The sequence below is a fragment of the Tachypleus tridentatus genome, chromosome 2, assembly GCF_004210375.1.
Source record: "Tachypleus tridentatus isolate NWPU-2018 chromosome 2, ASM421037v1, whole genome shotgun sequence".
Classification (NCBI taxonomy): domain Eukaryota; kingdom Metazoa; phylum Arthropoda; class Merostomata; order Xiphosura; family Limulidae; genus Tachypleus; species Tachypleus tridentatus.
Genome location: NC_134826.1, coordinates 95,918,507 through 95,935,751, shown reverse-complemented (window position 1 = coordinate 95,935,751; position 17,245 = coordinate 95,918,507). Strand labels below are relative to the sequence as shown.

Genomic DNA, 17,245 nt, shown 5'->3' with positions numbered 1-17,245 from the left:
TAGAAATCTGCCTCTTTCTCATCCTATCGAGCATTTTGTTTTTTACAAGAAGGAATGTCACCATTAGGGTTTAAAAAAATACTTTGATCTATCTGATCCCAAATCAACTCTAGAATGAAATTATAAAAAAGAAAGTTTTATTTTAAAATATATTTTATTAGTATTTGTTATGGATAAAGCAATAAAAAATCCAAAGTGGTAACCATTTCTTATTTGTCTTCTAAATTTAATTTTTCTTTGGAGAGCCAAATATTTATGCATTCTGCCTGAAAAGGCAAAATTTGTCTGCATATGTAGAAAGCTGTAGATTTCTGATCTTATTTCAAGCTTGAATGACTTGAAACTATAAAATTTAACTGAATGTATTTTTTATTTTACAACTTTCAAGCTTTACAAAATCATAAACATGGCTTCTCAAAACTGGATTATTTTCTTTCCCATAAACTAATTTTTGTTAGATATGGGTTGTTAGTTTCTATAAAACTTTTGAGTTATAATCTCAGATGCTTTTCTCAATCATTGGTTCCATGTTGTCAAGTTAATTAACTATATTATAATGTTGTAGGTTTTTGTATTGTTGAATGTGATAAATTTATCTTGGTGATTTCTATGCTTATCTCTTTATTTTACTTTCATAGTTTTCTTGGTTCTGCATAATATCTTTAGGTCAATAATTGTATTGTTGTATAAGCATGTGTGAAACCTCTTTCTGGTCAGTGACTATGGCATGTTACATAATTGTATATTAGACAGTTATGTAGTGGTTTCTATTTCATTATACATTGTAAACTTTTAAATTTTAAATTTGAAATCATTCAGTAGTTATCATGCTATGACCTTGTTTTAGATGTAGTGATCTCCTTTAACTAATAATGTTTAGGAATGCAAGTTCAGAAATGACAGTATAATTTCTTTGAGCAGGAAATGGTTAATAAAAGAATATTAATTCTCATACTGTCTAAGACATAATAACTTGTTTAACAAGACAATAGCATTTGCCTTCTCACTGGAGTTTTGTTTTGAAATACTCTTAGAAATACACCTTCCTTCTCTGGATATGGAATGGCAAAACTGTTTATTGCATAACATTTTTACATATTTACATTCAAAATTCATTTAAACTACTTCATCATCAATTTATGTCAATAATTTTGTCATCAAAACATTGTTAACTAGTGGGGCACTCAGTACAACACATGCCTCCATGATGTAAAGTTGTTCATAGTTGACTCTCAAAGAACAATCAAAATATGTCTGTACATAAGTCATCATCAATGGATGCAGGCCATTTTTGTCAAAAAAATATAGAATGATATTCTATGTATATCCACCAATTTTGATCAAAATGCAATTTACGACTGAGTTATTAAGCAAAAATAATGTAAAACTTGGTCCTGATGTTAACAAAAAGCGATTTTTTTGGTGACCTTGACTCTCCAGAAACTAGTTTCTTTTAAGGGGGAGTCTTAGTCCAAATATATACCAACTTTCAAGTATATTCATTCAGCCATTTTCAAAAGATTTTGCTGACAAATACACCTAGGTGTGAAAATATAGCCTCTAGCCTTTGGTGGTGAAGGTAATAAACTGTATTTTTTTATTGTACAAGTTTTAATTTCAAAGTGATTCATTTAAATAAATCCTCAATCTTCATCTATATTGTATGACACTCCTTTGTTCTGAACTGTCTGAATTGCCCATTATAAATATTCTTTCAACCTCTGTTTGAGATGAGTTTTGATACAAATCACAAACTTATATTATAGATATTACTAAGACATAGTCTAATGTTAGTCTCCAGTTATCTTGATTTACAGAAATATAAACTAGAAAGTCAACCTTACACTCCATGCCCTCTTATCATTTATTATTTTTCTAAAAATGTAAATAAATCTCTAGCATTTGCTTGTGCATTATTGATAATGAATAGAAAGAGAAAATTTTAATTTACTGAATTACATAATAGGCTAGCTTGTTCTGACAACAGCTTTATAAATTCAGTATTGCAATCATCAAATTCACATCACCAAGTAAGAAAAATATTTTAACACACTTACAGCTTAATTAGAAAATCAGTTAAATTATAATAGTCAAAGGACATTGTATTCTTTCTTTATACTGTTACTTTGTGTTCCTAATTGAATATTTGAAAGAGAGGTAAAGTTCTGCTGGTACACACTGATACTGAGAATAAGAACTTATTTTTTAAGACTGACTGTGCTGGTACTGGAATTTATTTGAGCTGTATTGTCATTTTTTATGTTTACATGTGTATTTTTTCCTTTTTTCAAAAACAGGTCCACTTTACCCATCTTGAGTATCTCTCATTTGTTTGTTTTTTTTAATTTCAACCCTGATTTGAAATAAATAAAAATTCAATAAAGTATTAACTATAACCATACCAAATATTAGGGTGAACTTTTATTGAAACTTTGACTACAAAAAAGTACAATATCCAAAGTAAGTACCAAATCTCTTATCTTTTACAATTTTCATTATTTTTATAACATTTATAAACATAAAATAGATTACCCAAAATCTGGTGACCCAGAATGTTCCAGAAACTAGCATTTCTGGTTAACAATCCATTAACCTTGGGAAATGTATTATACTCAGAATGTTTGGTTACTGATGTATATTTCTGACCTGAAATCACTGAAAACTGCACTGAAAATTACTGTACAAATATATAAATACAAATAAATAAGTAAAAATTTTTTGTAGGCTTAACCTGTTATTTATTTGCATAACCACTTTATTTGGAAAACATGGCAATTCTATGTACTACATATTCTCAGTTGAAACCTGTCCTTTGTTGTGTAGTCCTCTTGCTGTCTTAATGTGAGTTGTTACCCCTTTGTTCATCATACAAATATCATGTTTTCATGCTTTATTTATATCATGTGTACATGCCAGGCTGAACAATACCAAAAACCAGAAATGTTTTTTAAATCAAGTGTGATTCAGGTTCAAAGCATTCCATATTTGGAATGAGCACCTGTATTAGGTTAGATAAGAAAACATGAATAGAAAGGTGTAAACTGTTATGAATCTGAAATTGTTTAGAATAAATAGTTATGATATTTTTGTTAAAGACTGTAGTCATTCTAAAAAGTATACTGGATAATTTAGAATTATTTCTTTTTTCATTTTTTCAGGTAGTTAAAAGGTTGTTAAAATGGACCAAGTTCATATAGTTTTTTGGTAGAGAAAATAAAAGATAAAATGTAAAGTTTTATTTTAAATCTTTATATTTCTTTCAGAGTTTTTAGAAATTTGAAAACTAAGATGAAACAAAAAAAAAGGATTTTTAACCTTAACTTTACAGTTACCTTGCACTCATACTAGTTTAAGTCAAATTCCATAACCTCTTGGTATGGATTCCTGTACATGGTTAGGGGACCTTCCAGGGAAGGTTCTGTTATTTCAATTTACCTCCTCTGGGATCTAAACATCCACCCACGTGTTTGCTGTGCATGGCAACCCATGAAGGGGAGGAGAGGATCCTAGTGGTTGAAGGGTCCAACCCTAACACACCATTTTGGCCTTGAATTCCTGTAGATGGTCTCCTTGGAGTGGTACCCCCTTGGGTCAATTGGCTGGTCTGCTTGGGCTAGGGTCAACCAATTACCAGTGTTGTAGTTCTCAACAGGTGTTGTGGACATTGTGTCTGATGCTGGTGTTTGCATATAGTGCTCACGAAACCCTGGCGTTGCTGCAGTGTTTTTGTTTGACATTGTAGTGCATCCCCTCATAGGGCTCAGTGGTGGTGGGATCACTGGTCACCAAAACTTCCCTTTTTTATTATGGATCCTCCAAATTAAAACTTAAATAAAATAGTGAAAAAACAGTCCATAGGTAAACGACTATGTCTTAAAGATTCTGAGCAGCAATCTTCAACATCTGTAACACCTGTTGTAATTCATTTTCTTATCCTACATTCACTTTCAGACAAAACTTTAGGGCAAATATCTCCCTTTTTCATTCAGAAGGGACTAGAGGGACTTGTTGGCTCTCCAAAGTCAGTAAAGAAGCTTTGATCTGGTGACATATTGGTGGAAACATCCACATCTCAATGCTGTGAACACCTCTTGTATTCAAAGGCAATTGGGGATATACATATTGAGATTATACCTCAATGGTACTTTGGTGAGGTCACTGGTCACCAAAATTTCCCTTTTTTATTATGAATCCTCCAAATTAAAACTTAAATAAAATAGTGAAAAAACAGTCCATAGGTAAACGACTATGTCTTAAAGATTCTGAGCAGCAATCTTCAACATCTGTAACACCTGTTGTAATTCATTTTCTTATCCTACATTCACTTTCAGACAAACCTTTAGGGCAAATATCTCCCTTTTTCATTCAGAAGGGACTAGAGGGACTTGCTGGCCCTCCAAAGTCAGTAAAGAAGCTTTGATCTGGTGACATATTAGTGGAAACATCCACATCTCAATGCTGTGAACATCTCTTGTATTCAAAGGCAATTGGGGATATACATATTGAGATTACGCCTCATGATACTTTGAATTCATCATCAGGAGTTATTGTTGAGAGGGATTTGAAGAATATCCCCAAGTCAGAGATTCTCACTGGTTTCTCCACTAAAGGAGTTTCTACAGTGAGGCATATCTCCACTTGCAAAGATGTAATTACAATGCTGACCAATATCCTCGTTCTGACATTTACATCACCACGTCCACCTGCTACCATGAAGGCAGGCTGTCTTAATTGCAGGGTATGGCCATACATTCCAAACCATGTCCAATGTTTCCAGGAGCACTGAACATCCTCCATGTCCACTCTTCCATTACTTGGGGAGTGAATCAATGTTCTATGCTTAAAATATATTATGCTCTTATTCAATTGAAACTCGACAATGGATCACTGGTCTGTGGCTCTGCCAGACCCTCGGTTTTAAAGATGCTGAACCCCATTCATCATCAAGGACTTCAGCTCTGCACTGGGGCTTTCTGCACTTCCCCAGTTCAGAGTTTATACACAGAGTCTCATGAACCTTCTTTGTACCTCCACCGTTTGCAACTGTCTTTACTATATGCTTTGAAACTTCGTTCCTTACCAAAGCATCCCACCTGGGGTTGTGTTTTCCTTCCTCATTGGGCCATTCCTTTCCAGAACAGACAATCTGCCATTGCTCCTTTTGGCCTTCGTACCCAAGCACAGTTTAATGAATTGGGTCTGTCCAAGGATAACATTGCTCTATCCACTGGTCAGCCCATCCCACCATGGCTTCTTACAATCCCCAAATATGACCTATCTTTAAGTCATGTGAGAAAAGCAGACACTCCCGATTGAAAATACCATCTGCTATTGGCGAACATCTTTCAAACTAACCTTCCATTCCTATTTATACAGATGGTTCAAAATCAGGTAACTGTGTGGCCTCTGCTATGACTTTTGTTTCAGTTGTTGTGTGCAGAATCATCTCTACAGCTTCTGTGTTCACTGCTGAACTGTGCACCAATTCTCTTGCCCTGGATCACAAGGAAGCTAAGCATTACTCAAACTGCACTATTTATACTGACTCACTTAGTTCTCTACTGGCCCTGGAATTGCTTCACATTAGTTCACATCTACTTCTATTTAGTTTTTCTGGATACTGGGCCATGTTGGTATTCACGGGAAAGAGCTCGCTGACACTGCAGCTAAGTCTATCTGCTCTGACACTCTCACCACTGAGCCTGTTCTCTACATGGACCATGGTCCTGTATTTAAGGCTTGGCTCCATGCCAGTTGGCAGTTGACTTGGAGTGAGAAACACAAAAACAAACTTTTCCAAATAAAACCCTGTATTGGACTTTTGTCGTTTTACTTCCGTAAGTAAACCTTTTTAAAACATGTTCTGTTTCAAGGTTTCTCCATAGAGTTAGTGTTATTGGTGATGGTGACACTGTCTACCTTGGAAATGTTTTTAGTTTTTTAAAGACCATTAATCTTTTTAATGCTATTAAAGTTGTTTAATTTATACGTTCGACCTTTTTTAATGTAATTCTCTTTTAAGAATCAAAGTCCATTTAGCTTGATTTGAAATTAGAAAATGGCCATAATATTAAATAACTCGAAACCAGAACTGGAAAGGCCTTTCAGGTGATTAATGCTGCTGTCTAAACTACCTCTTCGTCATCCTGATGAGTTATTATAAAGATTTTGCTACAAGTCTTTTAAAACTTTTATTACTTTTTGAAAGTGGCCATTATGTCAAATAACTTGGAACCAGGACTGGAAAGGCCAATTTCAGGTGACTGACAGTGGTTTTTGTACTTACCTGTTAGTCTTCCTGGTGAGTTCTGGTAATTACAGTTATGCTACAGAAAGCCCTTTACAACTTGTATTACTGTAGTTTTTCTCTTAACGTTGTAGACTAGATGTAAACATTGGTTTTATGCTATTTGTGGTTTGTTTTTTTAAATTTTGTTTCCTTTTACCTTCATTTCCTTTTATAAATTGTACTAAATTTAATTTTAACTTTTTACTAGATGTTTGATGCAGATAGCCTAACTGCTTTGTGCCATAAAACACTAAATTAACCAACCCACCAAACTCCATAAATTCACAAACAAATGTATAGAGTGTCCCCCAGTGGCACAGCAGTATGCCTGCAAATTTACAACTCTTAAAGTTTCAGTACCCATGATATTGTGTAGGTTTGTGCTTAACCTTAAACAACAATTTGTAGTAAAGACACTTAAAGCATCTGATTTATTGTTTTTCATTTGTTTATAACTCACAAGCAGCAAGCAGTTGGTAAATATTCATGTTCTGTAAAAATTATTCATTGTTTTATTAATATTCTTTTTCTTCAAGAACATACCATAATTTTGCAATAGTTGATGTATTGTTGGTAGCAAGATGGGTGCAGCAGCAAACATAAATTGTTTGTAAATGAAATTTATATATATTTAATTTATGTTTGACCTACCTGTTTGTTAATAGTTCAGTATTGAATTATTAGGTTGAGGAATAATTCGTGAGAGTTTTTAAATAATTTCATTCAAGCATTACATGCAAGACTATACAATACTTCAATGCATGAACACATTACACCCAAAACATTTATTATGATACTTTATTTCATGTAATACCTAGGTATATAGTATGCATTGTTTTAAACGAAATTGCAAGAAATTAAATGCGAAAAGCAGATGGTGTCGAAAATGCTCGATTTTGTCCACTTGACATTCCATTTAATGAGCTGAAAATGAAAGCAAAAATTAAAGACATATGAAAATCAAACACACCATCTATTAGAGCAAAAAATTATCTACCAAATGACATGAAATATTTTGCAAAAGCATTTCATTTATGAATATATTTTTTTAACTTGAAAAAACACTCACGAATTATTCCTCAACCCAATATTTATGGTTGTGAGATAAGTGGCTGATTAGTTTATAAAATGAAGTAATGGGCTTCCCATTAAAGCGTTAAAAAGTAATAAAAGCCTTTTTATTTGTTCTTATCCTTTATTTTCATCTTTTTTTATTAAAATATGTAAAAAAACAAAAAACAATAAATATGAAGATAAACTTGTATTTTTTGCCATAACAATTGCCACAACATTTTCCATGCTTTAGTCATGATACTACCATAATTTTCCCATACAGATGTATAGAAATAGCATTTTTGACATGGAGAAAACTTCATACTTCATTATTAGTATTATCTTAACTTGCATGGAAATATCTGTCATCACTCACGTATTAATAGATTTCATTGTGGAGATTTTACAGATGGGTATGGAAATTCATATTTATTTTTAACCAAATATAAATTATTCTCATACACTTAACTATATTTTTGTTTGTGATATAACAGTTTCCTCTATATATTTAGAACAATAAGCCTTTATTTTTGCATTGCCCATTAATAGATCTGAAATAATAAAAGAACACACATTGTTTTAACTCCATTTTGAAATTAAATAATTTTATTTCCTTCAAACAGAACTGAAGTAGTAAATATAGTCATCCAAGATGTAAAGAAAATAATGAGGCAAATCTGAAATTGAAAATAAAAAGTAAAGACATAATAATAGTACTTAAATTACACTTCACAACAAATATTTGTCTCATATTCTTTCTGACTAGTCCAAAGTTTGTGAAAGTAGCATATTAAATCTGTAATTTGTTTTGTCACATGTAATAAAAAGTAGCCTAAATATTTTCATAAATTTTTATTTCTTCTTAAAAGATGAACTGGAAGATAGGAGATGGAGGTAATATTCTTAGATTTATTGATAATTTCTTCCTTCTTTCAAGGTTATAGATACTTACTAATAGACATTCAAAATAAACTAGTTTAAGATTTTATAAAGTACAGTATAATTCATGTGTTGCATATTATACTAAAGATTTGATAATAAGTTACCAATTTACATTAGAAAACACAGCATGTTAAGTATTGTAGGTGTAACAATGTGTGACAACAAAGATTTTTCTTATGTGTTGTTAGAAACTAAAAATTGTTGCATGTAATGGTCTCACACCCTACACAGTCTTTTGTAATAATTTAGAAAACTTGTTTCGATTCTCAACATTAATTCTGCATAATATTACATAGGTGTTCAGGTTTTATCTTGGTTAGTTTTATTGTTTTATTATAAGCAGATCTCAAACGTTTAGTAAGAGCTTGCTAGGTAAATCGGTTTCTTTAATTAGTGTTTCAAAAAATAGAAGTATGTGCAATGTTAGTTATTTACAAACCATTAGCTCTTGCCTTTTATTATGTTTTGCTTACACGTTAAATTTTGCCATCTTTTTCATACTCTAGAAAACCACATTCATCGAGGTAAAGAGTGTGTGGTATGTTTGGATGCTGTACGAGACTCAACTCTACTTCCCTGCTTTCACATTTCCATGTGTACTAAATGTGCAAATATGCTGAAGAAGAAGGAAAGGTATTGTCCAGTGTGCTGTGAAGAAATAAAAAAAATTGGTCCTCACTATTACCCATAAATGTGTTTCCAAGTATTTATGTTGGTTTTCATATATTAACCAACTAGTGACTAAAAGAATAAATGGCTTGGAAAAACACCTTAAAATAAAAAGGACTGACTTAGGTTAGGATCACATAAAGACTGATAATTATTGTTGTAATGTTCATATTGAAAGTTCTATTGATTTGTAAAATTTGTATGCAGAGTTGTTGTAACACTAGCAATAGTTTATCTTAACTTTTCATCAATTTTGTTTTATTACTCATTTTATGTGTAATTCTTTACCATAGTATAATATCATTTCAAAGGTATGAACAATGGTAAAAATATAAAAGAACATACACACACATAATTTTACATCTATGTTAAAAAAGAAATGATTACTTTAAATTTGTAATAAGTAAAAAATCTGGAAGAATTACTTAACTAAAGATTATCTGTTATTCGATAAAAACAACAACATTAGTCATAAATTTTTAAGCCCAAAGCTAAACTATTGACTTGGGATGATAAATGTCACCCCTCTTTTTCGAATGTCAGAGTTTTAAAGTGGTATTATTAATAGTCTAAAACTTATAATGACATAAACATTATATTTGAGACTAACGGTCCATGAAAAATGTTTTAGGTATATGATATGGGATGTATTACAATTTGTTTGCTGTCATGATGAAAATAATTTTTTTTTCATGTGGGTATAAGAGTTTTTACTATGAACTGATATTGTTGGACATTTTGATAGTGACACTCTCCTCAAAGATAAACAAAATAATCTTTAGATAGCTCCTACAATTGAAACACAGGTAATTTGATTTTGAAAACATACTTACCATCCACTGACACTATAGCTATTTTTTTATCTTTGCCCATCTATGCACTGAGAATGTTTGCTCCAGTCTTTTATACCCAGCTTAGACAAATTCTAATTTGCATATTTCTCCACTAACTTCAATGCATTTTCTATCTAGGTACTATATGCAAATACCTCATTTAGATAATGTAATCACTTTTTTTCGCCAAACATTTTTCTGTCAACAATAGCGTTATTCCTATTTACTATGTATGTTGTCAATTTGAACATGGTTGGCATTTCTGCCATTAATTTTTGTTTATAATTATACATTATTTAATTTTTAAAAAATTATTGATGGGTATGAATTTCAGAGTTAGCATTTCTACTACAGAGATTAACCAAACCTCTTCCTTTTCTGCTATTGGGTGTTTGTCAACAACCAAGGGAGGGTTTACTTTCAGTGTAGGGTTTCCATGATATGATCTGTAGAGAGTTGGAAACACATATGCAAACTGAAGGTGTAAGTATGCAGAGGAGTTCTTAGGTGATTTTTTGGAAATGACCTGAAAACAACTGGCAAGAATTTAGACACTCTTTTTCCAGCTCTCCTTTTACTAGGTTACCCTTAACAGAGGATTATTATGAGCAGCCACCTCCAGTCCCTTCAGTTGTTTAATAGACTTTGTGAGGTGTTCAGGCTCTCTCCTATTTCATTTGACTCTACTCCTTCCTTATTAGCAGGAAGGACAGCAAGTAACTTCTTGGTTTTTTCTCCTCCTCATCATAAAGCTGTTCATGCTGAGAGATTTTCTACCCAGTTAAGTCATTAGACAGCTGTGCCTTGTTCCTCATGTCTACTGGCTCAGCATACTTTAGCTTATTACTGTCAGGAGGAAGCATATTTAGATTCTCAATGGATAGACCCCTTTAGGACCTGTCAGAGGTCTAGATTGTAACCTGTTATTTTAAACTTGATTGCAGTTTTCTTATATTTGTCTTATACTCACAACAGTCATGAGGTAATTATTTTTAACTTTTGTCACAAGCTCATCTATGTTTCCTCAACAATATGAGGATGAGCTGCGGGTTTTACTGACTTTTACCTTAGATAGATTGTCATCTTTCATTCTTTCTTTGGTCTGTTGTTGGAATTTACTGGGTAGAGATGCTTTGTTAGAATGGGTTCATTTACTGTCTTCTGTCGTTGAGGAGTTACGGGAAGCACCTTTTCTCCATTACTTGTTATTTGCTGGAGTCCCAGAGATATTACAAATTGATACTGCCCATTTATATTTGTCCTTATCATCTTTGACTTCTCATTTTTCTGGCTCTAATTTGGAAATACTGGCTTCAAGCCACCAGGCTATTATTTCAAATCTCCTTTTCCTACTGTGTGAATGGTTCTTCCTTTTGGGGATGTAGGCATCCATTCAACCTCTCATTCCTTTGGGACAAGCCCATGTCCAGTCTCATCAGTGGTCACTGTGTGACCAATGGATCATGCATGATGGTTCTTTCACTTTGTCAATTGTGAAGGGTGATTGGGTTGGAGCAACACCAGTATTGGGGTATCATTTCACCACCTCATCTTGAGATTCGTATGTTCACAGATGCACCTCTTCAGTGCCTTTGCAATTCCTTGAAATTATCAACTGCAATTGTTTTCATTTTCAATACCTCATTCTCAAACATTGGCAGTAGATGCTTTCATTCAGGATAGGACAGGTTTACATCAGTATGCCTTTTCCCCTGGTTAAGTTATTACCACGTGTTCCAACTATGGTTGATTCTGCTCCCTATGAACCTGTCATGTTCTCATGGTTACCCTTTATTGACTGGCTCAAACATGGTTCCTGCTTCTATGATATCAATAGGAATGCCCACATCTTCAACACTGGAAATCTTTATTGCAACAATTTTGATTAGACATTCTCCACCCACATGTTTGGAAACTCAGTCTTCATGTCTGAAAGCTATGCAGTCCTATGTCTAGCATAAGGGTTTAGCTTCTAAGGCTTCTCTACACTTACCTAAATCTCTTTATAGGCCAAACATTATCCTATATAAATGGAAATGGAATACTTATTTTCAGTGGTGTATTGAAAGGAAGTTAAACCCTCTGCATCCAAAAGTATCTGTCATATCCCATTTTCTGACTCAAGTATTTGAAAAGGGACTTGCTTCATCTATTATGGTTTTATATAAGGCATCCTTATCCACTATTTTTAGGTATTATAAATATTGAAAGATTTTTGAATCTTCAGTCCTCTCAGGTCTGCTTACATCCTTTCATATCATTCAGCCTAAATGACCTTTTCAGTTACCAAATTCATATTTTACAGTTGTTTTACATGTGTTGGCTCATCCTCCTTTTGTGCCCTTAGCTTCATGTTCTTTTTTTTGTCTTTCAAATTGTAAGTTTTTGTTGTTGTTGGCTTGTTGAAGTCATCAGCCAGAAATGTTTGCAATCCATGTGCATGGAACTCTTTATTATTTCATATTTGTCCTGGTAGCCAGGGAAGGTGAAATATCCCTCTCACCAATCTATTTGCCAGCTGTTTCTTACCTTTATGACTTCTCCAATCCTGATCGTTTGTTATGTCCTGTCAGGGCCCTCAAGTGTTATGTGGCTTGTACTAACTCTTTTCGAGGTACTAGGAACTCAGCAGATAGCCCCATGTGGCTTTGCTATAAGAAAATGAACACACACACACAGACAATGTGCAGTCCAATAGCCATAGCCACCAACATTGTTTATAGAGGACAAGACCCCTTAATTCCAACCCAGAGTTTTGTAACCTCAGCTTTCTGGTTTAGGCTAGCCTGTACTGATGATTACTCTTGTTTTGTTCCACTTTTAACACAGGAACTAAATTTCAAGTAAAAAGCATACATATTCCCCCTCTCTTATATAGTAAAACCCGTCTAAGTCGGAAACTGCATAGGGCAGAAACCTGTACAAGCTGCAAATATCAAAATTTTGCAACATTATCTTGAGATTTCTCTTCTAAAAGGCCCTCTATATGACGGACCCTGTTAACATGGATAGAAAACTATCATTCACTTACCTCATCTATCAAAGTGTAGGATTAGAACCTGAGTAAGGCAGCAAAATTTTTTTGATTAAATATTAATTTCTTATTTAATTAATAATTTCTTTAAATATTAATAAATTCTTGTTTAATTAATAATTTGTTTAAATATTAATAAATTCTTGTTTAATTAATAATTTGTTTAAATATTAATAAATTCTCGATCATTTTGTTACAGTAAGTATTGGTTAAATATATTCTGTTCTTTTTTTTGCCATCATTATTTTGGCAGTTTAATTAGATTCATGATTTGTAGAAAAATATTTGTCTTTTAAGTACAAATAGGAAAAATTTACCATGGCTAATAGGTAAAATTGAAAATCTGCACTGTTTCAAAAATTTAAGGAAGAATCATCTTCCTGTGGAATATAAAGCAAATAATAAAGCATGGATGACAAGTGCTATATTCAAGAAATTTTTGAACAAATTAAACAAAAGAATGGAACAAGAAAATAGGAATATTCTACTTTTCCTAGATAATGTAACCTGTCACCGAAAGGTTCAACATTTAGTCTTTCTACCTCCATATACAACATCAGTTCCACAGCCACTAGATAATGGAATTATACAGCGTATAAAACTGAAATAACAGAAATTTGATGGTTCTACATAATATTGCAAACATGGACAACTGTAAGAGAGCATCTGAAATGACCATGAAAATTGACATGTTAGATGCAATTGCATTTTAAAGTCATTCAATCAAATATGTAAAAGATGAATGCATAATAAGTGTATTTGAAACTGTGGATTTATTTTTGATAATGATTGAGATTGTGGAGAAGTTGTTTGTTATTATGATTCTAGTGAAATTCAAACTCTGATTGAGAAGATTGATGCAGGTGGTTCTGTGAATGTGGAAAGTTTTGTGAACATTGACAAGAATGTTTTAACAGAAACTGATGAAATTGATTTAAAATATAAAATAGAATTGCAATGTGGTAACAGTGTGAGAGATTCAGAAGATGAACAAAATGGAAAAGATAGTGAGGAAATAGAAATTCCTACTTCATCGCAAGTGTAAAGTTATTTTAACGCTATCAAATTGTATGCAAAAATGAAGGGGGAAAATTAACTTTATGAAAAGGCTGTAAAATTGGCATTCTCTTTTAACCAAACGAGAAAGCCCAATAAGAAAACAAAACAGTTGAAATTGGACACTTTCTTCAAATAAATTTGATTAAGATTTGATGGACTTATGTATATTTTGAATGTCTATTTTTGTTATTATTCTAATAAATATAGCATAAACAGTATAATAACTTTATTCATAAATGTCTTACTTCCCTTGAGTGAAGCAAGTATAATGTTTTGGTCAAAAATTATATACAATTAAGAAAATGCATGTTCACTGTCTAAGCTGGAAAACTTGCTTAAGCCAGAAATTTTACTCAGTCCCATGCAGTTCTGCCTTAGACAGGTTTTACTGTACCAGTTTTTATCTTTGTGCACTCCTCTTCTATGCATATGCTTTCTGTATGGCTCATGCTTGCACCATACATTCTGCCATCTCAGTGTGTGATTGTAGCTATAGTGTCAATGGATGATAAATATGTTTTGGATGTTAACATTTTCCTAAACTGAAAATGTGTGTCCAATAATACTTACCTCCAATGTCACTCTCCTGCCCTATCTCCCCACTAAAAGCTGATATATGTCTTGAAAAAGTGATAACATTATCAAGAATAGGTGCTTATATACAGTGCCTAAATAGAGGGCACATTGAGATTGTAGGAGAAATATGTAAATTAGGATTTACCTTAGGTATATGAATAGGGTATAAAAGCATTCTCAATACATAGATGGACAATGAGGGGAAACCTTGGAGATCGGAAAATAACTATAGTGTCAGCAAGGGTCTAAGTATTATTAAAAATACATTTTCAGTTTAAGAAAATATTAACTTTGGTCATAGATCACACCTTTATAAAAGATAAGAAACAATTATAATTTGTTTTTAGACCAAATAATTTTAACTATATTTTCCACGGTTAGAATTATTTGATTCTAGTCTTATAACTCAGGAATTCCTTCTCAATTTTGTATATGATTTTCTTTTTTGTTATTTAAATGCACTTAAAATACAAAAAAAACAACAAAAAACATTCCCTGTCACAAAGTATATTCAAGCAATTTTTTCATATTCATTCTGAATTTACATTCACAAAGTTCTATATTGTATCTGTTTGAAACATACTTTTTATGCTATACAACGTCTAGATAACTTAAAATTCACTCTTATCATGATGTTATGATGAGTTAAAACTTGAGAGTAGATTTCAGGGAATAGGTCTTCTATTACCATGAAAGTGTAAAATATATTACTGAGATTTGTGTGTGTGTGTGTGTGCGTATTTTATTAAAGTAAGACAGAATTATTTTTAATTTTGTAATGTGCTTGGTATACAGATTGAGCTATAGCAAGTCTCATAAGTAATACCAAAACTTTTTTAATGATTAACCTGTATTTCTGTGTTCACTTATCAGTAAAACTTGTCAAATGTTCAATATCCCCTACTTTGAAAGTGGGGGACAACTGTGCATAATCAGACTTATTTATATTGCTTTTTTGTTACATTTAATGGAATTTTATTGTGGATAGAACATGTTAATTAATTCTTGACATTTTAGTTGCTTTATAATAAAAAAATTAAAATTTAATATGCATAGATTTTTAAATTGTTCAAATTGTTAACTGTATTTAAGCTTTGTAAAAACCAAGGTGTTTTAACCATTAATGAATTTTATTATTGTTCACTTACACTTTCAATTCTGTAGGTATATATATATTTTATTAATTGTTTAATAACCAATAAAGTAAGGAAACTAATTGAATGATCAAAAACTTGCAATTTTATTAAATCTGGTCTTGTAGTCAAATACCACTCTCGGGTATGGGGTTTGCAGAAATATTTCCAGGTGAAGTATTGTGAATTGCATAAAAATCTCATATACATATGTTAAATGAATAAAGAAATAATTATTTTTCCTATTATATGGGTAGGAGGGGTCAAGTGTCTTTTCTCCTCCCTGTGAACACCTGTGTGATTAGGAATTGGGTGGGCTACACTGTTATCAATACTCAAATTAGAACCAAAAAATGCACTCCATTGAAAACAGAGCTGAAACTGTTAACATTAAGAACCATACTTTATTTTTTTCAAAAAGCTAAATTTCAGTAATGTTTAACCATGAAGATGCAAAGAGAAGGGGGTTTGTTCAGTCAATTGTACCATACTTAGCCATCTCACAACAGCAAGGAAGCTTCATTAAGCATTTTCTAGAACATCTCTACTGAAAGAACTTGCTAAAACACGGCAGAAAATGGTGATAGAACTGAGGAACCAGATCTCAAATTGTGCAACATGTGCAGCCACTACCATGTCTTGTGTGCAACTTGGATTGGTATATGAATTCTACTCTCTCATAACATGGTGAGCATTTTAGGTTCCAGTTGTTACATAGAGTTCAAATCTCTATTCAGAATTAAAAAGAAAGAATGTATTGAAAAGCTTTGTTTGGGAATCATCCCACTAAACATATATCTCTGACTTGCAGATAGGATATTAAATGTTTGGAAATCTTATTTAAAAAATTGAAGAGTTATGTTAATATTATCATAGTTGAAAAAACTTGAATTAAATCATGGAAAACTTGCATCCCCAATATTATATCTAATAAAAACGAATTAATAAGTGTAAAGTTGTATACTGGATATATTTCTTGGCATTTTAAAACATACACTGTTTATCTAAAGTAAGTGAGATGTTAATGCATAAAGAAAAAAAAAACTTTTAATTAACTTTGTTACTACAAAACAATGTATAAATTGTGCTGTTAGTAGAGTATTTTACTTTTTCATTGTAAATATTTGTTAGTGTTGCATTTTACTTATAATAAACTATTGGTGTATTGTGACATGATTATTAAAAACATTTTCATTTTATGCTAGACTAAAATGTCACAGAAGTTTAAAGTATATATTTCCAGCATTGTCACTGAGATTTTCTTGAATTATTTAGTTAATAACTTTTTTGTTTGTGAAAGTTTTATTTTCCACTATAATTTATTTTTACAATTTTGCTCATTTGAAGTATGTTATCTCCCAAACATTGCTTACAAGTTCAAGAGGAGTTGAAGAATAGTTATTAACCCTAGAATGGCAGTGTTAAATTTTCAGTTACTAACACAAGGTTGTATTGAGTCATAGTGACCCCATGATGGCATTCTATGGTTAAAAATTAAACCTACTGACTTAAGTGTTATGATTTAAAAGCCCTTCTGTATCCTATTTTGTTTAACTTTATGCATAGTTACAAGAGCACTATATCTGTGCTGGCTGTACCTAATTTTAAAATGATAAAATAAAGAGAGAGCAGCTAGTCAACACCACTTACCTAACAA

At 32.0% G+C, this 17,245-nt stretch overlaps 1 protein-coding gene across 18 annotated transcripts in view; it reads left to right on the top strand.

Annotated features, from left to right (window-relative positions):
• The window catches only part of LOC143244617 (fatty acid oxidation complex subunit alpha-like), a 56,663-nt gene extending 39,863 nt beyond the window's left edge, over positions 1-16,800 (top strand). For 10 of the 18 annotated variants that reach the window (XM_076489626.1, XM_076489618.1, XM_076489617.1 and 7 more), the window contains one exon: positions 8,791-16,800. In XM_076489626.1, the coding sequence (XP_076345741.1) occupies positions 8,791-8,975 (185 nt within the window). In that variant the 3' untranslated portion in view covers positions 8,976-16,800. Of the gene's footprint in view, positions 1-4; positions 7,756-8,211; positions 8,237-8,790 lie in introns of those variants that run through there. The other 8 variants (XM_076489628.1, XM_076489620.1, XM_076489624.1 and 5 more) reach the window with 4 other exon arrangements.
• The last annotated feature ends 445 nt before the right edge of the window (positions 16,801-17,245 follow it).